General features: G+C 34.7%; 1 protein-coding gene across 1 annotated transcript in view; it reads right to left on the bottom strand.

The window, feature by feature from the left end:
• The window catches only part of LOC148956057 (hypoxia-inducible factor 3-alpha-like), a 147,837-nt gene that overhangs the window by 99,945 nt on the left and 20,430 nt on the right, over positions 1 to 27,462 (bottom strand). The window contains exons 2-3 of the mRNA XM_089089070.1: positions 19,570 to 19,654; positions 1,246 to 1,431 (exon numbers count right to left, since the gene is read on the bottom strand). Coding sequence (XP_088945196.1) covers positions 1,246 to 1,431; positions 19,570 to 19,654 — 271 coding nt within the window. The remainder of the gene's footprint in view (positions 1 to 1,245; positions 1,432 to 19,569; positions 19,655 to 27,462) is intronic.

Consider the following 27,462-nt stretch of genomic DNA (forward strand, 5'->3'; position numbering starts at 1 on the left):
ACTAGGGGTAAACTCCCTAATATACGTAATAAAAACATTCAAATATAGAAGTTCGTTACGTAAGTTAACTCATAAGTAACGTCATAACAAAATTTCAAGAAAGCCAATAAGCCAAAACAATAAAATTAATATGCAAATTTCATTCTAATCATTCATGTACGGTGAGCCAAAATCAAAGCTGCATTAATTCAAAAACGGTGAGAAATTAAATATAAAAAAAACAAGTTTTTTTTAACTGAAAGTAAGGAGCGGTATTAAAACTTAAAACGAACAGAAATTATTCCGTATATGAAAGGGGCTGTTCCCTCCTCAACGCCTCGCTCTTTACGCTAAAGTTTGATTCTGTCACACAGCTTTATTTTTTAAAACAATAAAAAACTTTAGCGTAAAGAGCGAGGCGTTGAGGAGGGGATTTTATTTATTTATTATAAGAAAGTTAATTATAGCATCAGTTGTTCAAGCCTTAAAGCTTATCATTTAAAAATATTGCTTTCCCCTTGTTTGGACATTGTCCGGGCATACTGCTTTAGCATGAAATGCTCAGACATCAAAACTGCATGTTCGCTCAACACTAGTAGTAGTACGCTAAGATGCTTGAATAACCAATGAATAACCAATGGTACTCCAAGGCATCAAAATTATCAAAATTTTCTTTGGAGAGTAAGAACGGAAAATCCTAGTTTTAAGAATCAACCGAAATCCTAGGTTCTGGTTTCCTGTTATCTTTAAAATTAGGTTAGTTAGGCGAATGAAACTTTCAGGAACGAATCCAGAGCCAAAAATATACCTGAGGAGATATTGCCAATCTACTATGTCTACCCTTATCTGATTTCTAGGGCTAAGAAAATTGCATACATGACAGGTTTAATATTCATATGAAATCGAATAAAAATATTATACCGTAGTTTCCTGTTTTCGTTCTCTTTTTCATTGGCTTTAGATGTGTAAACCTGTTATTTAAGTAGAGTTTTAAGCCATACCAAGGGCGTTTTCCTAAATTTAAGAAATAGGTTTACAGATCTTTAAAACCTTATAAATTCAAATAGAGCGAACTCTTTCCTTGTGCCTCATTTGAGCCGAACATCTATTTCGCAAGGTTTTACCTTTAGAATAAAAACATTATTAAAGGCCGTCAAAGGTCCTTGCCCTTTGGAGGGTGAAGGAGTGGAGGCAGCAAAAAGCCCCTAAACTAGAATTGTACTTAATACACTAACTGAAGAATTAGTACACAGTCACGTAACTTACCAGGGTACTGGAATCCACTATTGTAGGAGTCAAAGTCAGTTGAGCAATTTGTCAATTTACACCGTCCATGTAATGTTGCTTTTTCATAAATTGCCGGCTCATTTCGAGAAGTTCCTTTAATAATTATTCGAAAACAGCACGATTTTTGACTTCCTCTGGACTCTCGGAAACTCGTTGGTTCAAGAGCTTGAAAAAATAATTTTATTAGCCCTAATTCCTTAAAGATGTCAGAGTGACAATATGCTTTTAATTTCATATAACGCCTTTAGAGTACCAAGGACAATTAAATGAAATTTGATTCTTCAAATTGGCTAAGCGAAAATTTGCACAATCGCTTTAAAAGGTCTAAAGGCAAAGACCTCCATATGCAGTTAGGTAGTTTTACGCTCAGTGGGCGCTAAGTTTGAAAAAAGAAATGTAAATGAAAAATCAGCAGAAAATGAGCGAAAAGAATGTGTCACCAAGGTGCTCTAAAAACATAACTTTCCTGATTTAGCAAAAGACAAACACTGCCATAAATCTAAACTATGCATTAATATGGATGTTATTAACATTATTCAAGATTAAGACATTAAACTATTAGTTAATTATACAAACACAATTATAATATAAACATTCACATTATAATAAAATATAAACAATAATTAATAAAATAATAAAAAATATAAATAATAAAATATAAACATTCGCATTCATAAGGTAGCAAATAAATAAATTTCGTCCGACAAAAGACAAAACAAGAAAAATGACTCAAAAACAAAGGAATTCAGCCAACAAAGCAAATATTTCGGTAAATGTCTCCACCAAGCCATCCTTACTGCTTAACATAAAACAAAACAACAAATTAACATTTTGAAGTGAAATATAACAAGACACAAGAAACACTGTGACAAACCAGAAAAAATTCAGAAACTGAGTTGAATTAAGCTTATTAACAAAAATAAGGTTAGTACACAGGCTGCGTTGATCGCTAGGGACAAATTTATTCCCCAACTTAATTTTAAATAGTCTTTCATTGTTTCTGGTGTGTCTCAGCGATCCCTATATATATATATATATATATATATATATATATATATATATATATATATATATATATATATATATATATATAATTATTTAGCTAAATAATTATTTAGCCAATATAATGCTAGGAGGGGGAATTAAGTTTTGAGGGGGTGAACAGAGCTCCTCGTTAATATTCTGAATAAATAACAAAATCAGGACTAAATAATTATTTAGCCAATATAATACTAGGAGGGGGAATTAAATTTTGAGGGGGGTGAAAAATGGTACTTATTTAGTAGCTGGTAAACATCTGACTTGAAATGCTTCAGAAGAAATAGGTTATTGCTTCTTACTGAACTATTCGCAGTTCCTTGACAACAATTTTTTTATTTTACTTTATTGATATCACCCCAAACGTTGCGTTGTGTGTGCTAAACCAACTAGTGAATATTTATCAAGCTTTTTTTTCTGTTCAATTATTTTCATTTTAAATGATATCAAAAAAATTGTGAAATATAAAATTGATCAACCTCTATCTGACTACTTTATATTGGGTGAGGGGTGGGGGCAAGTATTTAGTCAATATAATGCTAGGAGGGGGAATTAAGTTTTGAGGGGGGTAAAAAATGGTACTTATTTAGTAGCTGGTAAACATCTAACTTGAAATGCTTCAGGAGAAATAGGTTATTGCTTCTTACTGAACTAATCGCAGTTCATTGACAAATATTTTTTTATTTTACTTGATTGCTATCATCCCAAAACGTTGCGTTCCGTGTGCTATACCAACTAGTGAATATTTATCAAGCTTTTTTCTGTTCAATTATTTTCAGTTTAAATAATATAATAAAAATGGTGAAATATAAAATTGATCAAGCTCTATCTGACTACTTTATATTGGGTGAGGGGTGGGCAAGTATTTAGTCAATATAATGTTAGAAGGGGGAATTAAGTTTTGAGGGGGGTGAAAAATGGTACTTATTTAGTAGCTGGTAAACATCTGACTAAAAATGCTTCAGGAGAAAAAGGTTATTGCTTCTTACTGAACTAATCGCAGTTCCTTGACAAATATTTTTTTATTTTACTTAATTGCTATAATCCCAAACGTTGCGCTGTGTGTGCTATACCAACTAGTGAATATTTATCAAGCTTTTTTTTCTGTTCAATTATTTTCAGTTTAAAGGATATCATAAAAATGGTGAAATATAAAATTGATCAACCTCTATCTGACTACTTTATATTGGGTGAGGGGTGGGGGCAAGTATTTAGTCAATATACGGCTAGGAGGGGGAATTAAGTTTTGAGGGGGTGAAAAATTGACATAGTCTTTTAACTCTATAAAATAATGGATATTTCACATGGAAAATAAAACCTTTTTTATAGATTAATTAATTAGCACCACCATCACCATCAAGTCATGAAGCACATATTTTTAGTGGACCTGAACCAATCATTGCAACACCAGTGGAGTTTAGGGATGAGGATACTCTACTTGATCACGATATGGAATGGCATAGGGTTTTTTAAATGATTGTTTTGGGGATAAGGCCAGCTTATATGACCTAACCTGTGACATATACATTGTGGAGGACCAGGAATGTAAAGACAGATTTATGAGAGTATTTAAGTGAAGTTAGTAGTAGTGCTATTGCATCTAAGATGGGTCCTCATAATGAAATTCGGTCAAAAGAAAATACACGCTGGCTTAATCCGCAATCCCCAAACACCCTGGAAGATATATTAAGTAACTTGGAGGATTTCATACCACGTTCAACTAATGCAATTCTACAGACTGGGGGTGGTACTATTGACGATTCTATGCCACCCCCCACCATTCTGGTTAATGATATCAGAGGTAGTATTAGTAATAATACAACACCATCACAAGTATCCCCACTTCCATATTTTTTTCTTTCCAGCTCTGCCTTGTACCATATAAAAGTCTACAACGCCAAACTCGATGACCCATTTAACTCTTTAGTGTCAGGCGATATAATAACACATCCCCTGGACATTACCCATTTATATACTAACAAGATTCGAGCCCTTCTTGAACAACAGATGGGGGTCTGGGGTGGGGGTCAGTTTAAAAGCATCAAAAGCAATACAAATATTTTTTTTTAATGAGAATGCGAGCGAGTTTTATTCGAAATACTTGCACACAGAGATGTTGGCAATTCACCCGCATTTATCAAAATATGAGGAGGTTTCTTATAGATTGGGTTAATAGCATTCAAACTAAAGCGGATAATTATAACGAGGGGGTAGCGGGTCGGTGGTTTTATTTATTGAGAGTTTAAACGTTAATATTTGTATATTCAAAAAGGATTTTAATTTAAGAAGTGGGGCTGGGGGAGCGGGGCCACGTTCTATAGTTTTAACATATCATGCAGATATAGACGGTTGTAAAGGGGTACAAAAAATCTATTTGGATGAGAGGGTACAGTGTTTCAAGTATACATTTTTGATTGCCGCCTATAGACCCCTTTTGAAGGATGCCTCCAAGAAAAAGTTGGACGAATTAGCAGTTAATGGTATGGAGGGTTCAAAGTTTCACGTAGTAGATTTTAATTGTTTAAATGGTCAATTTCCCGTGACATTAAAAGTAATTGATATTTTTGAGAGGGCTAAAGCACATCTAAAGATTGGTGTCACGGTGTTGCAGTATGAAAGAGAATTTGAAGAAGGTCAGCGTTCCGATAAGAAGGGTGTATTATTTCCAGGGAGGGCTTCGTCAATTGAATCAGTGGAGCATTGGGTGTGGCTTCTATACACCCCACCCACAGAGCCTGATTCAATTAGACATTTTAATCCAATTACAAATATTAGTAGGGTTTTATGTGAGGGTAAAAAGGGGAATGGTGTATGTTATTACTGTCCGACATGCCTCTCAAGATTTCGCTCTGATTTAAAGTTAAAGCATCCTATGAGACACTGTAAAAGTCATGGATATAAGGCTGTGGAAACGGTAAGCGGTGATAGAGCGATCTTACGTTTTAAGAATTTCCTGAAAACGCTCCTACAGAGCAATAAGATCTTTTTAGACTGCGACGTGAAACTGACAGACGTGTACGATTCGTCAAATTCAAATCGTGTTAAAATACATGAAGCCATAGGGGTCTCTTACGCTCATGCGCAACGAGATTTCAATAATACCATGCAAGTGCTGGATGTATCTGAGTCGTTGGGCGGCGAAGACTGCATGCGCTCGGCATTGGTCAGTCTAATCAAAACAGCGAACGGTGCAATTTCGCGCTTTCGTTACACAAACTATCCTATGCTCCTATCACCAGATGACATATTGGCCATTAAAAATCGTAAAATATGTTGGGTTTGCAAGGGAGAATGTGATGATGGTGATGGGAATAGGGGGAAGAGGAAGGTGATCAACTATGATCATTTGTGGCAGGAAATTACATCGGGAGGGAGTAACTTTAGAGGGGTTGCACATCAGTCGTGCAATTTAAACGATAGTCTGCAATATTTCATATCGATTTTTATACACAATTCCAATTACGATATAATCTTTGTTCTTCTGGTGTTGGCCCACATTTCCAAGGGAGGAGTTGTAGATAAAGCCTGAATAGATGACTCTTATTACTATAATATCATACCCAAATCATCGGAGAAGCTACTGCTGCTAGAATTCATGTGGAAAACAGTTGACAAGGGTAGCACGTGTCTGAATAAAATCCGTTTTTTAGACTCTTTCAGTTTCTTCCCCAAATCCTTAAGTCAATTGATTCAGGTACAGAAAAGCGACAATTTTGATAGCTTTCCCCTCCTTAAACAGCGCTTCCCCGATGATGAAATGTGCATATATGCATATGATTATTACAACTCTGCCTCGAAGCTAGAGGAGGTGTCATTACCACCCATTGAAGCTTTTTAAAATTCTCTTATTGAGAGTGAGTGCACCACTAGCGACTACGAATTTGCTAAGAGTATTTGGGCAAAGGGCGGATGTAAAAATGGGTGGGATTAATGTAAACTATACTTAGCCAGTGACGTAGTCACTCTTCTGGACATTGTGTGCAAAAATACGGCTAAAATCAATGGGGAATTTGGGTTGGATTTAGGGTATTATTTTTCCACTCCTCATCTGGTGATGGACTTGATACTTAATATCAACAAAGAAGAAATAAGTCTGATCGCCGATGTGGATCAGCATCTGTTTGTAGAGAGATCAATGAAGGGTGGGTATGTTTTTCACGGGGATATTATCATGAAAACTGATCCGACCGGACAGCACACTGATGAAAAGTCAGACGCAGTTTTTTTGGATATGAATTCCCTTTACCCATCGGCAATGTCGCACTACTGTTTGCCGTGTGGCAATTATAAATGGCTTATCAATCCATGTGCTTCTAATTTCCCCGACATTGCTAGCGTTGAGGAGAATGGGGCACAGGGATGGTTTTTTGAAATTGACGGTGAAATACCCATGGAAATCCACGACTCGGTAAAAGACTTTGTTTTTCCGTGCATAAATAGACCGGTGGGTAGGGACTCTCTTAGCCCCTACAATTCGTCTTTAGTAGAGGATGGAAGTATACACTGGTTACCTTAAAAACAAAAACCAATTGCCGATATTCACTCGAGACTGAATACCATTGCTCATCCCGGGCTATTTAAATTGATCGGTCCGATGGTTTCAAGGTCAAAAATTTTCATAATGACCTCTAATTTGATAAAAAGCCTTATATAAAAACGTCTACTTACACCTTTTTCAGTAAACGTTCAACAGCGAAAACGAAAGTTGAAAAAGAAGTCTATAGACTCCTTTTTAACTCAGCCTTCAGTAAGCGATGTGAAATTATACGAAGCAGAAGTTGTTGTGACAATGAAACCAACGCCAAAGATTGTGGTTGAATAATCGCAGAATCAAACTTCACGTATTTCACAATCAAAGACTCTGATAAGGTGTTCCTACACCGCAAGAAAAAAAACATTGTTGTAAATAAGAGTATTACAGGTGGGAGTGCAATTACAGAAATATCTCAGAAACTCATGTGGTCATTTCATTACAATGTAACCAAGATACACTTACCAATAGAGGGAAAAGTTAAGGCGAACTATGGGGATACTAGTTCACTACAGTCAGAATCTGAAACCGAAAATTTATTGAATCATTTTTAGAATGGATATTACTCTGGCTCACGATTTAACTATACAATTTGGAATGAATCCCTCTATCCAGAGTAAGTGAAACTCCAGGCCTACAATAAATTGTTTACGTTAAAATCTGAAACGGGTAACGATCTGATATCCAGTGGTGTGTTTCCTGGGCCGAAGGTATACTGTGTGGAAACGCACAACAAGGATATCAAACAAGTGTGCAAGGGGGTACCTACACACTTTGTAAAAAATAATTTCCACATGAGTGTCTATAGAAACTGCATGGAACGTAGTTTAGTCCCTAGAGCGAAAGTCATGGCGATTCGCTCTTTACAATTTAAAAACTACACAGTTAGAGTTGAGGAAAACGCCATGTCGGCCACATCGAACAAAGTCTATGTACTTGAGGATGGTGTGAAGGTACTACCACACGGTCAATATCTAATCTCAGACCGAGTTGAATGTGTAGAGTATAGAAAACAACTCGGTCTGAAAAAACTAACTTAAATTCTCTAATAGTTCAAGGTGGGTGGGTGGGTGTTTGTTTTAAATTCTTTTTTCTCTTTTTATCACAAACAATTTCCAATGTGTGTGTGTATGAAAGCCAGAGCAATTTCTTCTTCATAAATTCCACTATTTAAATGATTTAATGCCCCCCTCCTGCTCCGGACCGCCGCAGAGGCCCCACGGCACTTCCCGGTCGCCGCAGCGGTCATCCTCGGCCTTCGGCCTACACAACGGTCGCCCTCAGGGGGGGGGGGGGGCGCCCATTTCAAATTAAAAATGTTGTAAATAAAAATGTGTTATTATTTCAAATGTGTATATTTTAAGAAATGTTGTATTTTTTATAAATAAATTGAAAAAAAGTGAATTTATTAAAGTATTTTTTCTAGTGCTTATGTAAAATAAATGTTGTATTTTTTATTATAAATAAATATAAAAAAGTGTATTTTTCGTGTTTAATGTGCTTTTTTCATGTTCAATGTATTATTTATAAAGTGCTATTACTTTTATACATATAATAATAAAAGAAAATATGATTTTTTATTGATTTTGTTCTTCTCATTATTCTTAAACGGACTAGTAGTACTAGTAGGGAAACTATTTAGTCAATAGACAACCATAGTCTACAGTTGGTTGTAGGTGAACTATTGAAGTGAACATGCATCAATTTCACACGTCATTCAGATTGTTCCTTTGTAGGCCATCGACATCAGGCAAAACAATATTCTTAACTAAAATAATTGAAAATTGCGATAAAATGTTTGTGGAAAAGCCGAAAAAAATCTACTATTGTTATAGTATTTGGCAGGAGTCATACGATAAAATAAAAGCAATTCGCATATCGGGGTTGGTGCAGATACAATTCATACAGGGACTTGACGTTTTCAGAATTATTGAACCAAACTCTTGGCTGATTATTGACGATTTAGCTGAATCTATTGAACAACGGTCCCAGGAAATGCTACAACTGTTCACTGTTCGCTCTCATCATGAACGGATTTCCGTTACTCTGGTTCTACACAATCTCTTTCATCAGAGCAAATGTACGCGAACACTTGGATTGAACTGCACCTACTATATCATCTACAGTTGTTCGTGATTCTAGCTCGCTAATGACTCTCAATAAACAAATATACCCCGGCGCCCCTAAATTTCTCCTTTCAGGGCACAATATGGCAAAAGGTAAACGCTACGGCTATATCCTATTTGATCTTAATCAGAACACACCTGAGGATCTACGTGTAGTCACCTATATTTTTGACAAGGAAATTGTAGTATATCTCCGTGTGAAGAGTAAAAAATGCTATAAGTTGCTATCATGACACTGAAAAAAACTACATGTAAATAGACATTTATTTTCCGTTCTAAGCACGTCAAAACCTCCACTTAGGAAAGCCATACTCCAACATGGTATTGACAGTGATTTCATTAATCTAATATCTGAACTTTGTTTAAATTTGACCGAGGGAAATATTCAACTGCCAGAAGTAGTTAAGCAACAGGCAAAGCAACATCGTCCCATTGTACGTATATTGGCCTGTAAAAAGAAAGAAAACAATTTTAAAAGGAAACTTCTTCTTCAGGTGGGCGGTTGCTTTTTCACACTTTTACTGCCGATAATTGCAGGACTTTGTAAACAGTTTTCTCTAGATAGCTAAACCCTATAAATTGACTCCAATAGAATTCGCTCTCTCACCTGTGGAACACCTTGAGAACGATCTGAGTAAATTCATTGACAACGAGAATATTGAGGATGATAAAAAACTGCTTTTACTTCAAGATGCAATTCCCCGAGTGGACAAACATAAGTCCTATCGTGCGAAGGCCAGTGGTATTGATCACAAAAAAGAACCGTCTCCTCATGATTCTTCTTCTTCTGCTATAGCTACTGCGTGGAACACATTTAAAGAAGAAGGAATTGAATTCAATAGTGTCGAGTATTTTAAACATAAGGCCGCACTAATATTTTGAAAAAAATACACAACTCATAACATATCTCATGGAAAATGGTCAAGATCATATTCAAGTTGATGGCAACGGGAATGGGATAATAATTCAGGGCAAGAGCTATAATCTACTTCATTTAATATATGATATCGTTACAAATCCTAAAGGACTATTATAAGTTGACACTGACCTATGCAACTTTCTAAATACATTAAACTTCCCCAAAAGCCTTATTAGCAATAGGCAAATTCTAAAAAAAAATTAAATGAACATGCGACATCAACATCATTAAAGTATGAACATGAAGAAGAAGAAGAAGATTTTAAATCAATTTTGGAAAATACCAAATCAAATCAATCTTGGCTAAATAGTATTACTGAAAAGCCCGTCTGCTGTTAAATAGAAGAAGAAGAAAATACTAGCACACCTAGTGGAAACACTGACAATGAGGAGGAGCAGACCACTGATAGCTAGACAAAAGCGAAAACGTATTAAGTCAAGGTCATCACCGTCGCCATCCTAACCAACCAATAGCATACAAAGGGTTTGTAGACGCAGCACTACGTGTTTATAGTCAAAATGGTTGATATTCTGAACAGAGCTTACGAAAATATTGGTGAAGTGGAGCGTATAATTCCCCCCGCCACTTTGTCCAAAGGCACTGGTGTCCAGACTAAAAATGTACAAGACGATCTACAAAATGAAACAACTCACAGTCTGCATATAAATCAAAGGCTTCGTGCTAACCATTATCGAAAAACTAAAGACTTTTCCCCCAGAATATAATGTAAGCAGATTTCTTACCCCTAGATAAGTTTCAAAGGCGTAACAATACACCATTCAAGTACCTTCTACTTACAATCAGTGTTTACAGTCGTTAAACATATGCAATTCCATTGCGGTCAAAGAGAGGTGTTGAAGTTGCTCAGGCTATTGAAAGTATTCTCGAACAGGATTCATATAAAAAAATTCAAACGGATCTCGGTAGTGAATTTGTAAATCCCCATCTTGCAAACGTACTAGCGAAATATAAAACACTGCTCTATCATAGTCATATCCATATAAAGGCTGCATTGGCCAAACGATTGATAGGAACTATTCGACTTTTAATTTCAAGATATTGTACGGAAAATACGTACATTGAACATTGAAAAAAACATTTGCTTTTATTCATGATTTAGATAAAATTATTTTGATTTATAATCATCTACCTCATCGATCATTGTCCAGCTCATCCCCAACGGAAGTTCATCATTATGATCATGATACAATTGACACCTTTCTTAAACAATATTCCAATGAAACGATTGTCAAGAAAAAATTCAATTTTGGTGATACTGTTCGAATTAATAGAACAACTAATGTTTTTGAAAAGGGTAATCACTTGTGGTCCAGTGAACTTTTTAAAGTGGCAAAAATCCTAGAGATTAATCTCATAACTTATCGATTGCGCAATACCAAAGATGAAGTGATTCTCGGCGGCTTTTATGACTATGAACTACAAAAAAGTTAAAAATAATAGTGAAATCTATCAAATTGAAAATATATTAAGGACTCGTACTCGCAGGGGTAAGAAACAGTTACCTGTTCGGTGGCTAGGATACAACTCTGATTTTGATTCTTGGATCGGTGTTGAAGATATTGACAATGCCCAATGATTTTTATGTAAGATTTATGTCCAACCTTTCCGATCCTCTATACAATGACCTGAATAAAACAATTGATTTTTGGACGAAACTCTCCCCCCCATTAAATTCAATGACGGAAAGTATGAAGTGGCTCTTGTCGACTGTATTCTTAAAAATACCTACGACATTATGAGAAAGGATCGTGTGTATGATTTAAAAGTTATACTATTAGATTGGTCACTCTTTGTCGAGTATGAATGGGTTGAAGCACTTAAATAAAGTGAATATCCACGTGTTAAATTGAAATATATAGAATATGATAGTATGACAGATTTGTGTCGTATAAACCATAGAAAAATATCATATCGTAGGAATGGTACATTCTATTTTAATTATTCAATGGAACACGATAGGATTTACATTACCTCACCTGTTGAAACTGAAATAATTCATCTCAATGATAATCTGAGAGACGTTCTTGGTTTTAAACAGAATATGATCAATGGGAAAAACGCTGGCACTGTTAACGGGATGGATCAAGTTATTTTTGCTGATTATCCACCTGGTTTCACCTCGGACTCTTGTATATTTCTGTATGCATCCTTTGTGGAAACATCGAGAGTTGGTAACTCAAATATCCCCCTCCTACGTTTTCTTGAACGAAAAACAACTCATGAACTTGTTCATCACTATAATATAAAGCATCTTCAGTATGTTCCTGTAAACACTTCATATTTGGAACTCTGTCAGTTAACACTAAGAAGTGAGTTGGGTGATCCTCTAGCAATAACAAAAGTTTTAGCAGTGATTATATGTAATTTTCAACCCATCGTCGTCGACAGCACTTAAATTGACCAATAGAAGAATTCCATTTGTCTGTCCTGATATCAACTGCTATGCTGGTGCTCTGAGTCAACGGCAAGTTGGTCATGAATAGGACTACTACAAGGAGCGTACTATAATGTCTGGCTATGGTCTTGGTAGCTGGTTTGCTAGGATATTTCGTTCTGCACTACCCCTTGCCAGAAAATATCTTGTACCTGCTGCATCAAATTTTGCTGCCTCAACACTAAAGGACTGGGGGTCGGCTAAGAATTTCAACGAGAGTTTTAAAGAAAATATTAGATCTTAAGCAAGAACCGTTGGTGAGCAATTAAAATCTCAGCAAAATGGGAAGGGGTGGAAAAGGATGCGTGCGCGTCGTTCACTCATCAGTCTCTACCCAGGTGGAAAGCGAAGGACATCAACAAGGACTTTGAGGAATAAAACGAAGAAGACCAATAAGAAGCAAAAGAAAAATATTGTTAGATCAAAGAAAGATTTCTTCTCTTAAGATGACTTATCTTCCCCAGAAGGAATCACATCCATCAATCAGTTCCACATTGAATCTGTTCAATGCTGAAAATGTTGATGTCAGTGTCAAGTATGGCTACTATGAACAATATCATCCTCAACAACCCCTCTCGGAAAATATACACTTTCAGATATTTTCAAATGAAGACTATTTCATTGATTTGTCATCAACATTTATTGATTGAAATGTTGCGGTGAAGAAAAAGTCAGATAATACAGCTCCAACTGCTGCCGATGGACTGTCCTATGAAAACTTTATCCTACACAACTTGTTCAAACAAATTAATGTATTTATTAATGGAACATTGGTGAGCACTAGCAATAATTTATCCAACTATGCAAGCTACATACAATATATGATGATGACACCAAAGGCGTATAAGGAGTTGAGAGGACAGTCATTGGGTTATGAATATCGATCAGGTGTTGATACTGACGGTGAGTTGACTACTGCAGTCACCCAGGAGTATCATTTAGTCGGAAAATTAAATCATGAGATATTCAATATATCCCAATGGTTACCCCCCAATGTCAAGATTGACATAAAGTTGCAACTAGCTCCATCGAATTTCATTTTGAGAAAAACGCTTCCTGCAGCACCCGATGCAAATGTCATTATCACATCGGCAATTCTTCATGTCCGAAAATAACAGGTTATGAGGTCCGGTGGATTGGCAATGGAAAAGTAAAGAGTCAATTGCAACAACATTGAACTTCTTGTCTCCCATTCGATCGCTAATTAATGTCATATTGCCAAAGGGTCTTGTAGCTGTAGCCACTCATCGTTTATCATTGGGAAAATAACATCAAAACTTTATTTGGCCTTTGTGTGCAAAGTGAATGGTATTCAACTGTGCACTCTATCATTTGATAAAAAATCCTATAGAACTCTGTGTGAGTTGACCATGCAATCCCTAGATCATGACTCCCAACTATTTGAAAATTGAATAACCGATTCAATGTTTTCAAAAAATCATGGTGTAGTTGTTTTGGACCTGTCGGGGACCCATGATATGAGCATAGTACGAACAGGGAATGTACGCTTAGAGTGCACATTTGCCGATGCTTTGACTGAGAGTATCACACTAATATCTTTGAATATATTTGAAACCTATCGGGAAATCACACCCGACGGCAGTGTTCTACTAGACCTAGCACCATGAACACAAACCAAATAATCAGCGTATTTAATATGGATCCATACATGTCCCAATACAAGTCCTATTAAACACCATCGGACTTCATTGAAAAAATTCCAAGTGTTAACAATACCCTAATCATTGTTAATAGCAGTCCATCAACTTTGAAGACAGGCCATTGGCTATGCATCTTTCAAACAGCGAAGAATATTGAATTTTTGATCCTCTTGGCCTATCATATTAAATTCTATACTCCACACATCAGCAACTTTATTGAGAGCAGTGGGAAAACTATTATTCAAAATCAAAGGAGAGTACAGGATTTAACGACTAAGACATGTGGCTTTCATGCACTACTCTTTTGCATGTTCAGATGTCGTGGCTATACCTACAAGCAGTTTCTCCACATTTACGTTGACTTTCTTCGATTGAATGACTTTCTAGTGGAAAAAGTACTTACAAGCGTGTTTAATATTGATTTTAGTGCCCTACGAATAAAATGTTCTAAAAATGTATGTGAAATTGTTTATTAATAAAGATAATGTATATACATGATAAAAAACGAGTTTTATACTCTTTAGTTTTCATCTTCTACTACGTATAGGTACTTGTCGAGAACAACTAATGCAGGTATATTATCTGAATTCTAGGTATTTTGATCCTGAAGTGCTGTAATGGCGGGGTTATATTTTCTACAGTATAATGTAATTTCCCTCCTATCATATTTATTTTTATAACCAGTTATACTATTCTTATTCATTTTCCAAACTTTGTAAGTTTCAATATTCTCATTGGAATCAATGTCACACACAGTGTCCTCAAGAGGCGAATCACATTCCGTCACAGCCAAATAAAAATCAGTGGGCTTATAATCATAGTAGCCATTGTCTTCAAAACGATGACGTAGAAACCAAATTCTTTTGTTGCTCCAACACTTGAATCGCTGACCCGGTTCCTCCTCCCAAAACAATCTTAAGCCACGACGATACCAATCTCTTAGCAATAAACTAAAATCACGCTCAGGATTCTTTCCAATCATAACAGGATATGTATTCTCCCACTGATTACATTTATCATAGTTGCTTTAGAGCATAGGTGCCCTCTAGGATGAGAGTCACACATCCCTTCAAGACAGGAATTACGACCTTTAATTTGTACAGCATATCCTCTATGCAATTTACACGGGTTGCAAAATCTGCACTTTTCATCATACTCATCAATCATTGTACAATTCTCACATGATGACCAGCTGCCCAGTGTGCACATGCATAGCGGACATGTATGGAACATTTTTTTTCATGTGTTGACACTCTCACCGCCAAAATGAAACTGAGCTACTATCAACAAATTGAGCCGGATAGAGAGAGAGAGGAGTAAATCATACTTGAACATCATATTCCTATTGAGAAAAAGTCTTAGATTTCCAAACTAATCTTTAAAAGTAAATCAACAATATCATTTTGTTGTGTTGTGATTAATATGTCAATAAATTGTGTAAATACCGTTGGTCCACGACGTAAAAGCTTCATGCAATAGTCAAATGATGGAGAATCAGTTTTCATTATATCGACAATCTTTCCCTGAGAAAATATCTTCCTTTGAATAGACAGCTCTAGAAAATCATCATCTAGAATCAAACGTTTTTCAATAAACACTAGATTCCTCATGATTTGCTCTTTCTCAAATCTATCCATTTTTTAGAGTCCTAACACTCTCACAACTAACTTCAGACTAACCAGAATTTTTTTTTCTACTCTAAAAAATATACTCTACTCTACTATAGAAAGAAAAATATCTTCGATTTATTAACAGTTTTATTGAGCATAATTACAAGAATAATAATCACTGATTCAATTTGTATTCATCAATATATTTCACTATTGCATCTAATGCTGCCTGAAGTCTATTTATATGCACAATGTTCAGTTTCGCAGCAAAGCATAATTGCTCCTCCATTTTAAATTTGCCCAATGATATCATGTATCTACCATACATATTCAAGGCTTATTCCTTGAAAGGCGTCCCATTCAAGGCTTAGTCTACATCCTCGTGTTATTTCCACAGCCACGTTTGGTACTCTTCTATCATTGCTGCTGCTACTTGCTCCACCATCAACCTCCAATAGTGTAAATGTTCCGCTAATTTTATCTACTAATATCGTCTCAAATAAAGTATTCTCTGAATTCAATTCTCTTACTAATATGAACTACAATAAAAATCACTCCTTTTATTTGAATCCAATAACTAATTCAAGTTATCGTATATGGAGTATCACTTTATAGGTCAATAATATAAAAGGATTGGTCGCTTTAGACCATCTCGTCCCTAATCTCGTCCCGCGTCTATTATTGCCTTACTACTTATATATATATATATATATATATATATATATATATATATATATATATATATATATATATATATATATATATATATATATATATATATATATATATATATATATATATATATATATATATTTTGTTTTTGTCAGACGTCATGTAGCCAGTGTGATCTTAGAATGTATTTAAATATATTTCAAATTGATCATTTATTGTAACCTGTGGTAGCATGTTGTATTGATGGTTTGCTGGGTAATATGGACCCGAAGTTCACTTCTACCTGCCACAAGGTTGGGCGACAGGCTAGCTACATATCCGGGAGAAAAAAAAATACTGAAACGGTGGTAACAAACTTTCGATGCGCTGTGTTATCTTAGGGTTTGGAGGATCAATGTCCTTAACCTTTGTCCATTGCATGAAACGATTTCATTCTACGATTCCATTGTACGATTTACGATTTTATTGTGCGATTTTACCTAAGAACGATATTTAGAGAAATTTAATAAGTTATAATAAATATTTTTGGTGTAATTCCAACGCAATATAATATGCCTTTATAATACACGAAATCTTCATGGAATTGTTCAAAACAGAACGGGGGGAAAAGGACATCAAAGCTGAGGTGTATTAACGGCTGGATTTTTTACCCCAACAACACTGCAAACCAAAATTCTCGGTGCAGCATTTTTTTCGTCTCATTGAACATGAAAAAGAATTAAAAAAATACCTTAAGATTTATAAAAAGCATAAAATGGAATCACAAATATATAAGTGTCGAGCGAATTGGCCAATTGCCTCTTTAGCCTAGTACTGTGGGCTAGACAAAATCAAACAGTTCGTGGTAACGAACTGTATAGTAAGAGCGACTCGCCCCAATGGTAACCGAAAATCTTAAAAACATAATTTTGATACCAATAGATACATCAAAAGAACTGGATTTTTATGCTGATTTTAAATATGTAAGTTTCATCACGTTTATCAAACAGTTCGTGGTAACGAACTGTATAGTAGGAGCGACCCGTCTCAATAGTAGCCGAAATGTAAATAAGAGACGAACCTCAAAAAGTTAGGCAGCTAACGTCCATTCAAAAGATGATTTTATTATCTTAACTCTTAGTTACTATGTGCCGTGGTTTGTTCTTTCTAGTTTTACATTAAGGAACGAACTGTAGCCTATAGTAATTGAAGTAATGTTACATTAAAAGACAATCATTGGAATAACCATTGGAATAACCAATGATCATTGAAATAACTCCTAAAAATAGAGTCAGATCAAAGCAAAAAAGTATCCCATTGGAACCGCCTTGCCCGAAATACTTTTATAAGAAACTTTCTGCCCTTGGCTTGAACAGCAAGACATTTATATTGGCTTGAAAAATCAAGAAAAGTGGCAGCTACTACAGCATTCTGCCTAAAAGGCTTCTTTTTTTTTCTTTTCTTTTCTAAAGATAGCTTGGCACTGGAACATCGTAGATAGTTGTTTAATGGCTCATTTTAAAGGAAATTACTAGATCTATTGCCATTTATAATTATTTTTTTTTAGTTTTATTTATAATAAAGAACGAACTCTTGCCTATACTAATCCGGGTTGCAGCGATAGCTAGCAACCTAGTAAGAGACGATTATGCCCAATAGTAAAAAATAAAATAGTCCATAGGTTCTAAAACTAGAATCGGATCAAAAATATAGATAAGGGCTCAGGCACAAACGAAGGAGTTTCTTTGCGGGACAGGGTGATGATAAAAAAAACCTTATAATTTGGATAGGAATTGCCCAGAATTTCGAAAAAAATTAGGATTTGGGAGGGCCAGGCTTCATGCCTCCCCGCCCTCCCGTACAAACCTGTGAGGGCTCATTAAATCAAGTGAAAATCAGATGTTAAACATTCTTAAACAGCAACAGAAAATACTGTTTTAAGTAAGATAATTTGAAATTACAGTAATACGATGCGCCACCCACTTTGGGATCAAAACTCTAATTATTCTTGTTTCTTCATTAGGATATTGCTCTGAGCTGTGGAACTATTTTGTTTTTAATTTGTCAATACGAACATTATTATTAAATAATCATCATGGGTATTTACTTTATATTGTAAATATTTAAGTTAAGGGGTCACGTCTGTCCAAATCAGCTTACCATCTCTCCCATGTTAAGTATTTTTTAGTTTGCTATTGATGAATACTTCAGGGATTTTGTCAGTCTTTCTTTTGTTTTTTACAAAAGAAAGAGACGAATAATTTAAATGGAGATAAACCCAGAGCCGACAAAAATTTTCACTGAAATTTTAAATAAAGCCCAAAACCTATTTTAGGTTTGCTTTATAGACTGTAGCGTTCGATATTCCTATAAATAGTACCAAAAAATAGAGCAAAAAATATTCTTTAAAATAAATAGAAATTTTATTGCACAATAAGTGATAAATGAACACAGTCCCTTAGAATATTTTGCATACCTGCTCGCATGTTTGGAAAACAACCAACAGAGTCTCTTATCTTTCAAATTAAGGGCTAGGCACACGTAGCTGATTTCGGGAACCGATTTCAGCAAGGGTGTATTCCACGTCCAGTGATTATAATTAATGATGCTAAGAGGCGGGGCCTAGTGACGTTTTTCAGTGATTAATCCTCATTAATTACGATTAATTTACGATAATCCTTAAATACAACCTCTAAAGCTCGAAAGCCCTACTAAATTCCTTGTCTAGAACGTAATTAATGATGATTAATCACCGAAAAACGCCACTAAGCCCCGCCTCTTACCATCATTAATTATAAACACTCGACGAGGAATACACCCTTGCTGAAATCGGTTCCCGAAATCAGCTACGTGTACCTAGCCCTTTAAAGCAGATCTTGACACATGAGGCAAGGGGTTTTCGACTTGGCTGCGAGTAAACATGGTGTCGCCGCTAACGAGCAAATACGAAGATATTTGATGATTTGCAAAGAGCAATCACAGTTTGTTTATAGCATGCGATGATACAAATATCATTATTAAATCATCCTCTTATTTCCTTTCACATAATAATTCAACACTATCACCATTAGTATCCTTATTTCATTTGAATTTATCAATATTTTACTTAATTTATTAAGATCATTATTATATACCATTATTAATATATGACTAATACTCAGTGATTATCATAACTAGTAATTTAATAGTAAGTTAGTTTTTTTTCACATTTTTTCTACAGAAAGAATCGTCAAAGAAAGACAAACTTAGCAGCAACAAAAAATACTTTTCTGATATTCATGTAACCCAGAAGTAAAATTCAATTTATCTTACCTGAATAGGGAAGGATCTGGCTCCTAAATAAACCATGGTCTTCTGGATGAATAAAATGATAAAGAGACATACCGAGCATATCAGCCTAAAATAAACGGTAAATTTTTAGTTACAACAAACAAATGTGACGTTTAAATTACCAACAACCTTCAAATAGAAACATATTATACACCCCAATAATTATCTTAGATTAGATCTATTCAAACCTAAAAACCTGGATTTTCTAATATTTTTCTGTTGGCTGGTTCAAAACTATGGAGTTTTTAGGGCAGTACGGCATTCTTGTCACTGCTGCCACGTTCAACCATGAAAATAAATAGGTGAAACTAATTAGCTAAATTCGAAAATACTTTTCGTCAGTAAAATTCCTACTTTGACAAACAGCAGGGGCGGGTCCAGGATTTTTTTAGGGGGGAGCGCAAAATAGGTTGATCTGGTAAATTTGCATTAGGAGCAAGTTTATTTAACGCAAACTTGCGTTAATTAAGTAAATTACCCTACTTTAGACTACGTTAGGGGGGCGCACCCCCCCTCCCCTGGATCCACCACTGACAAACAGTATTCCCTAGGACAACTACATTTTCATAAAAAAGCTACAACTTCTTAAGCTGTTGGGTCCGATATGATTTTAGCGCATTTTTATTAATTTTTTACCCAAGTTTCTGTTGTTTTTTTTTTTAATTTGACCCAGCTAGAACCAAAAGCTGCATATAGCTGCATATGGAGGTCTTTTTCGTAAAAATTGCATTCTCAATATTTCTAAGAATACACGTGTTTGTGTCAGTTTCCACTTAGCCAATTCCACCAACCAGATTTCACTTTTACTGCCCTTGGTATTATAAACTGAATTTATAACCTTGCAACTTTAGTTAATTCCTTTTTTTTGAAGCAAAATATAAATAATTTTGATAACCACAAATAAAACTAAAAAAAAGATTTGAACAGAATCTACATAAAAAAATCCATATTTAATGCCAAATTCAAATTTGTAAATTCTAATCCTAATTAAGTTTAACTATTAAAAATTATTGCATTATTTCAATCAGAATGCAATACAAATTGTCTTTTTAAATTAGAATAATTATGCTTGACTCCGGAACGATGGGTTTTACAATGTTGGTTTAAAGATTCAATATGAACAGAAATTGAATTTAAACTGAAACAATACGTAAAAAAAAACTGAATTTAAATAATTTCTTTAAATTTTCTAGGTTTTTTACATTAGGCAAGTTTTGAATTTAAAGATTTCTCTCGGTTTTGTGTTACCAAATTCGAACCGCTACAGGTTCGATTTATTCCCTTAGAATACCAAGGACAGTAGAAATGAAATTTAATTGGTTTAATTTAATTGATTTAAGAAGTCTTTCTGTAATGAAAAAAACTTCCATATGTAGTAACCCAGCTTTTGATAAAAGGGGGTGCCAAACCAAGAAAAAGAGAAACACAGGAAAAAATCAGCAAAAAATAGCAAAAACAACTAAAACATCGAATTTAAAATTGAACTCCAAAAAAAAAACCCGCATAAAAAAATAACAAAAACAACTAAAAAAACAAAACAACTAAAACATGGAATTTGAAATTCTAAATTCCTAAAAAATCAGCAAAAAAAAACAACTACAAAAAAGCAACAAAAACAACTACAAAAAAAAACAACTAAAACATGGAGTTTGAAATTCGAAATTCCTAAATAATCAGCAAAAAACAACAAAACACATACTAAAAACATATGAAACCAAACAGCTGATGAAGAATGTATTTTTCCTTTGAAGACTTAGTTGTCTTAGAAATAGCCGAGTGTTAGTATTTGAATGTTTGCAGATGAAAATCCTTGTCAAATAAACAATTTCCCTTTTCATATTTGTTTGCAAGGTTAAACGTGGCAATACTGACGAAAATCTGGCACTGCTCTAAAAACTTCATAATTTTTAAATAACCAAAAATATTTAAAAGTTTATAGCTTGCAAGCATAAATAGATCTAATTTGGGTCTAGGGGCCAAAAATGATTTTTATTTTTCATGTCCTTTGTACTTTGAGATTACTAAAAGCGATTTTGGGTAACTTTTAAAATAAATAAATACAATCGTCTTTTAAAATGAAACTCAAATTTTCCCATACATTTTGTGTGTTTTTTTGCGCTCAAAAAGTATTTTGTCACCCAGGCCAAAGATTAAAAATATATGGAAAATCTGAGACGGAAATATCTGAAGCTATTACATCTTACAAATCCCATGAATTTCTACAAACAAAATCCAGAAATTGAAGGGACTCATTTACAATATGCAAATTTATTCATTGTAACTATTACTATGTTTCTTCTTTAAAGCGAGATGAACTAATTTATTCAAGGATGAATTTATTTCAATGGCTAGTTTGGAACAGTATGGGTTTACACAGAGGGTATAGGTAGGAAAAGGAGCATGGACTGGTCTGAATTTTATAGCCATCCCATTTTAAACATCGAAAAAACAAAAAATTTGCCCCACTCCCTAGATCTTGAAAACTACCAATTATTGTATCTTCACTAAAAAAAAAAAAAAAAAAAAAAAAAAAAAAAAAAAAAAAAAAAAAAAAAACCTTACCGCTATATATCCGTAAATTTGTACCTTTGGGCCTACTCAAATTAAACCTTCCCAGATAGATATACAACGCAACTTAAGCGCAGTTATAATGGGTCTTACGTACTTCTAAAATGTAGCCTACTTATTCAAAGCTACATGTAAAAGTAGTGACACTGTTTAAATCCTTCCTAGCGGTTTTGTGGGATTGTTATCCTGGTGCTAAAGTTCGCTTAAAACAGAAAGAGGAGCTTTGAAACTAGCAATCCTGTTTTTAAAGGAGTTCGTCAAGGAGCTGTTTTGTCTCCTAGTACGCTATTATTTAAATGCATATCAGCAAAAAGTCTGCGATCTCTACTAGTTTCAGAGTTGCATGGTGGAGTCTGTTTGTCACACATTGCACATGCTGCCGGTGTTATTCTATTAAACCACACCCACAGAATTTTTCTATATTTAGGTCGCATCTTGCTTCCGTTGGTCCTTGAATCAACCCTTCAGAATGTGAGTGTGTTATTTTATTGCTGCGACAACGTGGACTCTTTGGATATGGAAAATAAAACTAAGAATTAAGAACTAAAACAAAGAACTGAGAGCCAATCCATTAATATAGTGTCATTAATTTAAAAAAACAAGTTTTTAACTGAAAGTACGAAGAAAACATTAAAACTTAAATAAACAGAGATTATTCCGTTTGTGAAAAGGACTGCCCCTTCCTCAACCCTCGCCCTTTACGCTGAAGTCTTAATGTTCTTTAACAATGCTTCTCATTCTAAATCAAAGCCCCTTGTGTTTCAGGAGTCGTTTTTAATATATCTTACCAAAAAAAAATATATATATTTCCCAATAAAAAAAGCTATATGGGTAAACTGCATAACTGACAGTCCTTTCCCCAGTGACTATGGGGATCACGTCATCCGCAAAGCCATAGCAATTGGCCTTTTCAACTATGCTGGATCAAATGACTCTCAAAATATTGATTGAATGTTTTTGGGGGAAGAAGGGGAGTGGCAGAGGGGCTAGTTGCTCTTTAATCTTTTTGGGCAATTAAAAATGGCACTGGAGCTTTGAATTTCCGTTCAAATGAGACCTCCTTCTATTTTTTCGGACCATTGGTTCATTTCAGTCAACCCTAAAGAAAAAATAATAATAACGAACATACATCCGTGATTAAACAATGGCACTGTTTCTGTTTTACTTTCTTTTTCTGTTTTTGTCTAACCTGTTTCTATTATTTACAGAAAAAAAAAAATGAACAGAAAGGAGAAACAGGTCACCTGTTTTTGACGAACGTGTTTCTGTTCTGTTTATGTTTTTTGCATCTGTTTTTTTTTTCGTTTTTGTTTTTACTTCTGTTTCTGTTTTTGTTAAACCAGTTTCTGCTTCTGTTTTATAAAAAAAACGAACAGAAAGAAGAAAGCAAGTCACCTGTTTTGACAGGCCTGTTTCTGTTCTGTTTTTTTTTTTCATCTGTTTTTATCCGTTTTTATTTTTACTTCTGTTTCTGTTTTTGTATAACTAGTTTCTTCTTCTGTTTTTCCAAAAAAAAAAAAATAAAAATAAAAGAACAGAAAGGAGAAAGCAGGTCACCTGTTTTGACGGATCTGTTTCTGTTCTGTTTCTTTTTTCATCTGGGTTTTCCCGTTTTAGTATTTACTTCTGTTTCTGTTTTTGTATAACCAGTTTTTGCTTCTGTTTTTCCAAAAAAAAAAAAAAAACGAACAGAAAGGAGAAAAAGGTCACCTGTTTGTGTTCTGTTTTTTTTTTTTTCCGTTTTTGTTTTTACTTCTGTTTCTGTTTTTCTATAACCAGTTTCTGCTTCTGTTTTTCAAAAAAAAAAAAAAAACGAACAGAAAGGAGAAAGCATGTCCCCGGTTTTGAAGGACTTTTTTTTTCATTTCAATTTTTATTTTTTTTTTTGAAAAACAGAAACAGTGCCTATGCTTATCATCGATCTATCATCAGGCAATAAATACAAAATTCCATATTTTTATAGATAGAAGATTGAAACATCGACAATAGGATTGTCTGATATGCTGAATCTGATGGTATAATTTTACTTAAGATTGCTTGACTATTTGGAGATATTCCTCCCCCTTTTTTTCAAAAACCAGGCAAATTTTACCCGGCTCGTAGCTCTTGATGGGTAATTTTAAACTTTATGAATTTTATTTATTTGGAACCAGCATAAAAGGCTAATTATTTTAATGTATTTATTTTTATTCTGTTTTTTTAGAGTTTCAGTTTTCTATTGGGCCGAGTCGCTCCTTACTAACAGTTCGTTATCACGAACTGAGAACAATTGAGAACGTCCTCTTAACAGCCTGAATGTTGACCGTGTCTTTTAATTCAATCCTGACCACCTCTCAATATTCTCTGAAAGTTCTAAGTTGATGTCCTTCGCCATTCCTATGGGAGATTTGCCATTTTGACAACTTGCATGCACATTGTGATTTCGGTTAAGTTAATATCCTTCTAAATTGTCACAAGAAGTTTCAAATTAATACCCCTGGTTGCTCAAGAAATATCACATATAGGTCCCTAGACAACTTGCATATTTTTGTATTTTTTCATGGCCACTTCGTTCGGTTACGTACTACAATACCAAGGGCCTACCTCAGGGAGCAGTCCTCAGTTGCCTCCTATTTGCTCTATATCTCTGGGACATGAACCTACCCCACACGAATCTACAATATGCTAATGATCTGGTGCTATGGTCATCTGGCAACACCTTTCAGATAGCACAGTCAAATCTGCAAAAGTCACTTCCAGTTTGAAAAATTCTCTCAACATTCAGATTTTCCCATTGCACCCACCAAGTCCAAAAATAATCCAATTTCACCGGAAGCAGAAACCATGTTGATGCCTAAAACTAACTCTAAATAAAACAACTATTCCAGAAGATTAATAATATTAATTACCTAGGTCTCGTGCTTGACAAAACTTAATTTCCACCTCCACATTTCAAACACAATAAAAAAATGTTATAGAAAAAGCAAATATGCTAAAAGACTTCTTTCCACACCCTGGGGGTTGTAAGGAGAAAACCTTACTCCGGTTTTATAAATCACATACATGGGAACCCCCTATGTGACTATGGAGCTCATTGTCTATGGTGCATGTGCAAAGACCCAGATGCAAAAAATTGAAACAACACAAAATGATATAATACGTCTTATATTTGGTCTTAGGAAGCCCACGAGCACCAAGTTTCTGCTTATGGAGAGTGGATTAACAACAATAAAGGAGAGATGTAGCTTTCTCTTGATAAAACATCTTACAAAAATTGAATCAAATAGCTCACACACATTACATAATTGGTTAAGAAATCCAGCCATGTATAGAGGTATTGCAGATGAGTATACCAATATTCAAAGAAGTTCCCTGTACCAGCAAAGTCTGTTGCACCTACTTTCCCCCAATCCCCTCCATGGAATTGGTCATTTCCCATATTAAATACTGAATTTTTAAAATGGAATAAAGATTTAACCCCCATCGCTTTTGTCCAGAAAAAATTTGCAGAACTTAATACAATTACCTATAAAAATCACTTCCAAATATTTGTTGATGGGTCAAAAATGAATGAGAAGGTTGCAAGTGGTGTTTTCCTTCCTCACCTGAAAATTGCAATGGGTGAGAGATTATTTAATAATTTATCTATAACGTCTGCTGAGTTAAATGCCATAATCATGGCATTAGAACACCTTAAGCAAAACCAACCTTTGATTGAAAATTCAAATAATATTATCATCTATTCCGACTCTTTATCAAGCCTTGAGTTGCTGGCCTCAGCTCCTCAATATAAGTTGGATATTGACACTTATCATTGTCTCAGTATTATTGATAATCTTGCTTCAAGTGGCATAAAGACTTACTTTCAGTAAATTCCTAGCCACTCTGGCATAAGTGGTAATCATAAGGTTGATGAAATAGCAAAAAATGCTATAAATATTGACCAGCCAAGTGGGAGACCAATCCTAATTAGAGATATTTACCGATGGAGGCTATCAGATATTAATTTGAATAAGATTAATCCTATCCTTTCCCCCTTTCCCAATAAGTATCTTTCTAAAATTTATCACAGAATTCGTTCTGGAAAAAATTGACTAAATTTTCTTGCATTCTCATATAAGCTTTCTAATTCAAGTGGTTCAATTCCCCTGTCCCCTCTTTGCAGGCATTGTAATATGAATAATGAAACAATTGACCATTGCCTATTTGAGATGTAATATGCTGACGTCTGCACAACATACCTTGCTTTGTAAACTGTTAAAATACTTCAAACACCACAAAATCCACTATCAGCCCAAGAGCCTAGCCAACTATACCTGCACACAGAGCATAGAAATCGACATCTATCATCTTATATTTGAACTCCTGGAGTCAAAGATCTGCTGAAAGATATACGAATATATCTAATAAATATGAGGCAATCAAGCCAGTAGCTCTGTAGCCCACAGAGTGAAGCAATAGGAAAAGGGCTAAATAGTTTTACTGAAAAGCCCGCCTGCTGTTAAATAGAAGAAGAAAAGCCAATTCTGATTTGTAGGGAAGCAGAAAAAAACATTAGAAAAAAGGAAACATTTACAGATGTCGTCGAAAAAAGTTGCTCGTTCGAAATGCAAGACCCGGGAATGACCAAAATGAGGATTGAAAAAAAGGAAATAATAACAAAAAGAAATGATGTCGCTTATGTTTCAGAAAAAAATTTAAAATTTTAGATAGGAGAAAAATCTTTAGCTTCAGCTATAATGCATTTCTACATGAACAAGATAAGGAGATTTGTTGATAATTTTGAGCTAAATCTTCTGCAAGAAATAGCTGCTATTTGGGACTTTAATAGTGCTTGCAAATATATGTATAGTGCTTACAAATATATATATGTTCGGGTAGTATAAGAGAATAAGTGGATCTTGGGACCCCTTTCAACGTGTTGATCCTTTGTAATGCTGTAAATCGCATATTAGAAGACAATTGGAGTTCAAACGGTTTCAGTTAGAGGAACACTAGTTCAAATTGATACCCACTTATTCTTGGGTGCAAGTATAATTTGAATATGGAAACCATAATACATATTTTTAACGAAAAACAAAAACAGTGCTTGCATCTAATATTAGCCATGTTGTGATGAGGCAGACGGAGTCAGGAGCACAACTACAACAATAAACTGTGTGCAGACTTTATGCCCGTATAAAAAAACCGAAGACTTAATGACTGGCAAACTATTTGCCAAAAATTAGCGATCACTTGAATAAGAGCACAGAAATGCATATCAATTACCAACTGAAAAGTCCTGTTTCTATAAAAAGGATACTCAGTAGAATGGAAACAAGAAGCTTG

The sequence above is a fragment of the Artemia sp. Qi Xiang Cuo genome, chromosome 1 (assembly GCF_049724085.1).
Source record: "Artemia sp. Qi Xiang Cuo chromosome 1, ASM4972408v1, whole genome shotgun sequence".
Lineage (NCBI taxonomy): Eukaryota > Metazoa > Arthropoda > Branchiopoda > Anostraca > Artemiidae > Artemia > Artemia sp. Qi Xiang Cuo.